The following is a 7,724-nucleotide window of genomic DNA, read 5'->3' as shown; positions in this document are numbered from 1 at the left end:
CACCCCTCCCTGCAGCTCCGGAGAGCCAGCCAGGAGGGATTTTCATTGTTCCCGGCAGGGGCGGACAGTGCTCCCGCTCCCGGAGGAAACCATAGTCTCCAGCTGGGGCATGCGAGCCAGGAGTCCTGAGGCAGCAGGAGGCCAAGACTTGGGGCACACTCTGAGCACCTCAGGAGCTACCTGGGGGACCCTTCTGGGCAGCCCTCCCTCCATATCTGATCTGGATAGTTCAAGCACTTTCAAACTGGGAAGGGGGCCCTGGCGGCCCTTTCTCCTCCAGAGTTTGGGGGCCCGGGGTTCAGGGCTGGAGAGCTGGCAGGCAGGGGGGCCCGCCCGCTGTGCGCCCCGAGTCCCTCCTCAGGCCTTCAGCTCCTCCTGCAGTGAGAGCAGGGAGGGGACCGGGTCAGGGAGAGGCAGGGCCTAACTCTTCCTTTGGTGGAAGTAGCTGGATTCTAGGACTGCAGAAAAGGACACACACACTCCCTCCATACCTCCCGGAAGGGAACAGAGACGCTGTGAAAACAGGGAACTTTAGTATAAATAAGAGGTCCTGGGGGACAGGGAGGGCCCCGGAGGGGCTTCCATAATTTAACACTCTTCAAAAGCACGAACAACAGCAAGGGCAGGGTGGAGGCCAGGGGAGGGGTGGGCCACCCCGGCCCTGCCCCCAGGACAAGGGGCACACCGCAGAGCTTGTGGGCAGGGAGTCTCTCCCCCAGGAGCAACCAGTCACATGCTGGGGACAGGGATGAGGCGAACACTGATGTTTCAGAGGAAGGGGTCATTGTACTTGGCAGTGGGTGGGGACAAGGCTGAGGCCGCATGGGCCACTACATCCCCCCAAGTGTCTGGGCCAGTCTGGGGGACCCTCTGCCCCTCAAATCTGTGCAGGGCAAGGGACGGGAGCAGTCCATCTGTCATGGTTAGTCTTGTTAATACGTTGATCCGTGAGGTCAGCGGGAGGGATATGGCTAGGAGGCAGGGAGCGTGGGGGCAGGGAACCCCGACATCCGTGGCTTCACACCACTGTGCCGCTCGGGGAGTTGCCTGGTTGGGAGGAGATGCCCTGGGGAAGAGGACAGAGGAGACAGGAGGGTTAGAGGCTGCCTGGGGCTCCCACCTGTCCCGTGGGGAGGAAACCTGCCTGGAATCCCCCATGGCAGCTGCCACCCTGGCCCTGCCCTTCAGTCCACCCTAGAGCCCCCCAGACAGAAGCCGCTGCTCTAGGTCCCAGCCCCACTAGCATCCCCAGCCCTGCAGGCAGCACTCTTGGACCATAATTAAAGCCCTTTGGTGGTCCTGAGCACAGAGAGGGGGGTAGGGATGGAGAGGATGGGGGGAACTCGGGGGTCCTTTCTGACTGGGGAGGTGAGGGGGAGAGAACTCAGGGGCAATCCTACCTCTACCACTGACTTGCTGGGTGACCTGGGCCAACTTCCTTCCCCTGTCTGGGCCTCCGCCTCCTCGTCTGTGAACTAGGGAGATAGAGGGGTCTCTTTCAGGACTCTTCAGAGTCCCCAAATCCCAAAGACCCTGCCTCTGAGACTGTTAGGATGTTCTAAGGATTCGAGACCCTGTGATTCTAAAACCACTCCCTCCCTGGGCCTTAGACCTAGCATCCCAGGCACACAAGCCCAAACCCCATGGAGCTGAGCCCTCTAAAGACAAGAGCTCCAAAGACAGAAGGGGCTAGGCCCACGCTCCCTGCACTGGGATATTCCCCACCGGGCCCTTCCTGAACCCCACAGCTATCCCCGCAATTGGACCCTTCCACCTCCCACCCGCCTTCAAGGGATCAGCAAAGAGCAGCAACTTGCCCAAGGTTGCACAGGGAGCAGCCCCAGAACCCAAGCTGGGATTCCAAAAGCTGGGACTCTAGAGGTGGGCTTGGATCCAGAGTCTGAGATCCAGGCCAGAAGGCGGGCCCACAGGCTCAGTGTTGCCCACAGAATTTGACCCGCATTATTCAAAGGGTTTCACAACTCACAAATCCTTACGCCCCTTAGAAACCCAGATTTGGCTTCGAGTGACAAGTGATAAGGTCTGGGTATGCTGGGCCCACTGGCCGCCCTTCAGCTAGCTGGCCACGGTCCTCAGCACTCCCAGCTGTCTCTTCCCAACCCTCTCTCTCTCTGCTGCCACAGAGAGTTCTAGAAGCCCAGTACTCTTAAGATCTGAGAAGTCTTGCTCTGGGATGCTAAGATTTCCCTGGCTTCCCCTCATCCCACAGGACTAAAGGCTATGACTGGGACAAACCCTCCTGCCGACGCCCGCCTCTCCCTGGGCCCTGGGGAGGCTGCCGTGGGGCCACTCACCGCCTTGCCCGGCCGGGCCCAGGTACAGATGAGGCCCTCCTGGCAGGCGGTGATGATGCAGTCCTCCAGGAAGAGGAGGACTGTGAGCCGCTCCTGGGCGATCTTCTTGCACACCAGGGGCTCGAGCAGGGGCACCTCGTGGATGCGCGGGCACAGCGCAGTGCCCAGCACCTTGGCTGGGTCCAGCCGGCTGCGGGGAGCAGGGCCGCTGGGCTTGTCCCCGCCGCCGCCCCCGCCCCCGCCGCCCCCGCCCCCCCGGCTGATGTTGCCCAGGCTGTGGTAGCGCTTGTGCTCTTTCTCTGACCCCCGGTCCCGCCGCTCCTGCAGCGTGAGCGTGGCAAAGCGGCCGATGCTGAACGGTGTGCCCGGCTCAGTTGTGGCACCCGGGCCGCCGGCCTTGCCGCTGCCTGCCGGGTGCGGGAGGCTGTTGGAGCGGGACAGGGAGCGGGGCAGGGGGCCGGGGCCGGGGCCAGGCTCGCCGCCCCGGGAGCTGCTGGCAGCGGGGGGCGTGGTGCCAGGTGTGCCAGGGAGGGTGCGGGTGCGGGCCAGGGGCGGGTGGGGGTAAAGCACGTCTTCGGTGAGGTCCCACAGGCAGAACTGCGTGTCCTGGCCGGCTGAGCCGAAGCGGTAGGTGATGGGGCCGGCTTTGGGCAGTGGGGAGAGGGGGGCTCCCCCGCCGGAGCCTGTGCCCCCGGCATCAGGCTGCTCCTCTTCCTCCTCCTCCTCCTCCTCTCCGCTCCGCTCCCCGTCACCGCTGGCTGCGGCGGCCTCCTCGGCCCTCGTGGTGTAGGGGTCAAAGGCCACGGCGTTGACCCAGGACTTGTGGCCATGGCCCCGGGCCACCACACGGCCCTCGGTGAAGGACCACACGGTGACCAGGTCATCTTCACCACCCGTCACGACGTAGCGGCCGTCGGGGCTCCAGCACACACACAGCAGGCCCCCAAAGTAGCTCTTCATGAGCCCGCGCAGGAGCATAGAGTCGAAGTGGAAGACACGCAGGCAGCCATCCTGGCTGACGCAGGCCAGGTGCCGGCCGTCGGGCGAAAAGGCGAACTCGTTGAGGGGCCCCTCACCCACAGCCCACTTGGCCAGCGGGTTGCGGGGCGCCTTGCTCTTGGCGGCGTAGACGGCGAAGCCCTCGCCCTGCTTCAGCAGGCTGTACTGGGGTGGGGCTGAGGCGCACGGGTGGCTGACGTTGTACAGGTATAGGTGGCCGCTGGCGTGCGAGGCCAGGAACAGGCTCTCGGACTCGGGCAGCCACTTCAGGTAGGTCACCTTTGTCTTGTCGATCAGCCGCTGCCGGGACAGATGTTGGGGGCTGGGGGAGGCGGTCTGTTCCTGGCCAACCTCCTCCCCAAGCCAGATCCCCGAACGGCCCTCGGATGCGGCCCTGACCTCCTCGGACAGGACTCCCCAACACTGAGAGTAAGGGCCGGACAGCAGGCCACAGGGACGCAAAGGAAGAAGGGCGACCTGTGAGGCAGCCCCGGGGAGCTCCGTGGAGCCTTGGTGTCCCATCTCTGGCAAGGAGACAGTCCTGCCTTTCAGAGAACTCTCCTCACCTGTCTAACCCTCTCCTGTCTTTACTGCCTCAGGCTTCACAAGAGAACGATTCACAGAACATTTATGTGGTTCACTGCTCTAACCCCAGAGCATAGACCTGTGCACACAACAGGTGCCTGGAAACGATTTCCTCGACACACAAGGGAAAGCCCTGTCCGGCCAGCTGCACATGCGCCTCTGTTCCTTTCCCCCTCGCAACTCAGAACCAATCCTTTGCTGATACCCAGAACCTGCCCTCCTCTCCCAACGAACCCCACAGCATGGCAGCCCTTCTCAAGCAGGGTTCCAGAGAGAACTGAGCCCTGAAGCCCCTTGGCACCCACTGAACACAATGAATTAACTTCTTCTCCAGGCATCTCAGTTGCTTCTCGTTCTTGGGGAGAAGCTGGAAAAGAATCACATCATCTCTGTGTTCTCTGGCTGAGATGAACACTGGTCGAGAAATGCTCTGAAAGCCGAAGTCTTTACCATGAGCTTCCAGCCCCTCCAGGGGCCGATGCCTCCCAGTTATTTCTTGGGACCCATCTCCCACACTCCCCCTCAGAAACTGCTCTGGCCACACAGTCCTTCTGCTGTCCTGCTTCTAGGCTTTTGTCCTAGCTGTTCCCTTTACTCAGAATGTCCTCCCCTGATAACTTGCTTGCCTCCTTCAGGTCTTTATTTCAATGTCACCCCCCCTCAGTGACGCCTTCCCCGACCAGCCTACTTAATTTAAACCTCACCACACACTCCACATCCCCCTTCCCTGCTGGATTCTTCTCTGTGTGGCACTCACCACCTTCTGACATGCAGCATACTTATTTGATAACTGTCTGCTCCCCGAGCTAGATGAGGAAGGCTCCACAAAGGGACGGCCCTCTGTCTGTTCTGCTCACTAAGATGTGAGATCCCTGGTGCTTAGAACGCCTGGCACAGACCAAATGCTCAATCCGTATTTTGAGAATGGACGAGCTGGTGAATTTTTAATCCATTCACTGTTGTTACCTCACTCCCTTCTAACATTCATACATTCTGTGTATGTGGAACTTCCTCCAAACAGAGAGAAAAAACCAGAGGACAAGAGCAGCTTCCGCCCATGGATAAGGTCGTTCCTTGGCATGTCCTCTGGCACCAGGTCTAGCTAGACTAAGCCATTTCCACATCCGATTTCGTAATAATGTTCCCATTGAGGCAGGGATGAGAATCCCATTTTGCAGAGAAGTAAAAGTGAGGCTCAGGAGGAAGAGTCACCTCCCCAAAACCATACAGTGACTCAAAGGCCCACCAATGATCTCAATCCGATGCTCACAGGCCCAGAATGTGAAGATCAAGGGCTCTGGCTTCAAACAAGTCCCAACTAGGGACTAGCCTCGGTTGTCTCCCTTGCAACATGGGCACCACAATCCCTAACCCATGGAGGAAAACGCAAGGAGCAAAGTGTTCGGCACAGGGCTAACAACAGAGGCCCCGAGCATGGGAGGCGCAGCTGTCTTTATGAGCTGATACCCCACTAGCTACTGTCTGAGACCCCAGCCATATATCCGTCAGTCCATCCCCTCTCTCTCCTGTCTCCTGCCCCTCTCAGGCCTCCACTGCTCCCCAGACAGCTGCAGTCTCACGGCAATGGTGTGCGGGTGGTGAGTGGGAGAAGGGAGCCATTCTAAGCCCCGGGGGCCCATAATCACCTCTTCATTGAATAGCTTGCTGGTGTCCTTCTTGATGAGATCCAGGTACTGCACCTGGCCGGCGGAGAAACCCACCAGCAGGGAGATGGTCTCTGTGGCAGCAGTGAACTGGTTGAAGTCATGGCAGGTGGGTTGGGTGCCCTTGTAGATCCGCTTGTCAATCGGCTTGTTGAGGTCAATGGACTGAGCAGTGGAAGAAAAGGAGTTAATAGTTCCTACCACTGAGAGGAAGGAAGAGGGTGTTGAGGTTGGGGGAAACCACTAAAAGGAAGAAGGGTTAAATCCCGAAGGGAAGTGGGTAGGTGGATGAGGGAGTGGGCAACCACAGACAGGAAGGAGGACCCAATCACAGATCCAGTAAAGAAAAAACAGAGAGGAAGGTGTCCCCCTCCACCCCACATGAGGCCACGGTGCCTCCCCCCAGAGTTGGACTCCCTAACCTTAGGGACACCCATGTCTGCAGTATCAAAGCTTGGGGTCCCCACAGTCCCTGAGCTCCAATTTCTTTCCAGTCCTAGACCACAGACTCAGGAACTCCCTCTGGATCTTGGCACCTCAATATTCCAAGCTCCCCCAAACACAGGGTTACGCAAATCCCCAGGACTCTAACACCCAACATCCCAGAATTCTCTTTACTTTGGAGTCCCTAAATTTCAGGACCCCCACCATAGTTCACGGATACATTAAACCTCGTGGTCCCCCACATTTTTGGTCCTTCACCACCTCTGGGCTCTCAGGGTCTCCATCACTTTTGGGCACCACCATAACCTTCAAGGATGTCATCCCCTCTGGGACCTACATTGCTCTAGAAATACATCACACCTGAGGATGTCCCCTTTGGGCTCTTATCACCTCCAGCTCCCCATCAGCTCAGAGATTCTCATTCCCTCCAGGTCCCTCATGATCCCCAGAACCCCAGTGTTCCTTTATGATCTCTATCACCTCTAAGTGCCCCATCAATTCCACAATCATCCTCACCTCTGGGCTCTCCGAGTCTCAAGATCCCCTTCACCCCCCACACCACCTCCAGACTTGCAACACCCGGGGGGTTCTCCATCACTTGCAAGCCTGCATCACCTAGGGATTCTCCACCACGGGCAGATTCCCTACCACCCAGAACCACGGAGGGTCCCATGGCATCTCAGAATCTCTCCAAAATACCACTCCAGAACCCCCAAGCATAACCTGGGGATCCCGCATGACCTCAAGATTCTCCATCACCTCTAGGAGGGCCATTACCCCAGAGGCCCTCCCAGACCCCCCCCTTTTAGAATTCTGCATTACTTCAGGGCACCCTTCCCCCTACCGAGGATGCCCATCTCAGAACCCCAAATCCATTCGGGGACGCTTCTATCACTTCTGGATCACCTCAGGGGGGCCCTATCCTCTCTGCCAGCACCGAGGCCACATCGATGCAGGCCGCTCACCCGTTGGCTCCCGCGGCGGCAGCAGCCCGGATAGAAATACAGCTCGCGGCCCAAGTTGAAGCAGACCCGGTCTCCTCCGGCACCCAGCCCCGCGGGCGTGGCGGGCGGCTCCCCGGTCCCGGCGCCGTCGGGCTCCCCGAGGCGCACGAGGCTGAGGCGCACGGCGGGCAGCGCGGGCCCTGGTCCCGGGCCTGCAGGCGGCGGGGACGGCGCGGAGCCCGCGGCGCCGGGGCCGGAGGAGGAAGCAGGGCCGGGCGGGGGCTGCGGTGGCTGGGGCGGCGCCGGGGTCTGGGCGGAAGCCGGACCCGACCTGCGAGCGGCGCCATCGCCGGGGAGCAGCTTGTAGAAGCCCTCGCGGGTGCGGAACTGCGACTTGATTTCCGCACAGTCCCCCATGGCGGCACCGGGGCCCGAGCCGCCCTCCGCGCCGCCCGCCGCCATCTTGGGCGCCCCCCCCGACGCCGAGGCCCCGGCCCCGCCGCAGCCGGACCGCCGCCCGCCGCCGGGCCCCCTGCCGGAAGCTTCGGGCCCGCGCCGGAAGGGGTGGGGTGGTCACCCAGGCGACGCCTCTTCGATTGGCAACAGGGTCGGGAGGCGGGATGAGCTCCGACCGTCGCTCGGGTAACGATTCTGGGGCTGGGGGCGGGCCGACAGGTGGGCGTGGCCTCTGTGCCGGCGACCGACGTGTGGTTGGATGAGGGCGCGGCCCAAAGGGAGATGGGCGGGGTCGTGGAAAAGCCCAAATCCCTAGC

General features: G+C 60.9%; 1 protein-coding gene across 2 annotated transcripts; it reads right to left on the bottom strand.

The window, feature by feature from the left end:
* Positions 1-516: 516 nt before the first annotated feature.
* Positions 517-7,446, bottom strand: DMWD (DM1 locus, WD repeat containing). Of its 2 annotated transcripts, XM_044257081.1 has the most exons (5): positions 6,973-7,446; positions 5,546-5,728; positions 2,316-3,614; positions 1,401-1,475; positions 517-1,066 (listed from the first exon to the last, which is right to left on the bottom strand). In XM_044257081.1, exons 1-5 carry the CDS (start codon positions 7,411-7,413, stop codon positions 1,019-1,021), a joined length of 2,046 nt encoding a protein of 681 aa, XP_044113016.1. In that variant the 5' UTR covers positions 7,414-7,446; the 3' UTR covers positions 517-1,018. The 2 variants fall into 2 exon arrangements, with proteins under 2 accessions (XP_044113016.1, XP_044113017.1); XM_044257082.1 differs by lacking the exon at positions 1,401-1,475.
* Positions 7,447-7,724: the final 278 nt, after the last annotated feature.

This window comes from Neovison vison, chromosome 7, assembly GCF_020171115.1.
Source record: "Neovison vison isolate M4711 chromosome 7, ASM_NN_V1, whole genome shotgun sequence".
NCBI classification, from domain to species: Eukaryota; Metazoa; Chordata; class Mammalia; order Carnivora; family Mustelidae; genus Neogale; species Neogale vison.
Note: the sequence above shows the minus strand (reverse complement) of the source record. Positions and strands in the feature narration are given on the sequence as shown.

Excerpts from the sequence above, each read along its gene's own strand:
- DMWD (XM_044257081.1), bottom strand. The coding sequence starts at position 7,413 with ATGGCGGCGGGCGGCGCGGAGGGCGGCTCGGGCCCCGGTGCCGCCATG. Across the intron at positions 1,476-2,315 it reads GGGCCCGGCCGGGCAAGGCG|TTCACAGACGAGGAGGCGGA; the intron begins GTGAGTGGCCCC and ends CTATCTCCCTAG. Across the intron at positions 1,067-1,400 it reads CCAGCAAGTCAGTGGTAGAG|GGCATCTCCTCCCAACCAGG; the intron begins GTAGGATTGCCC and ends CCTCTTCCCCAG.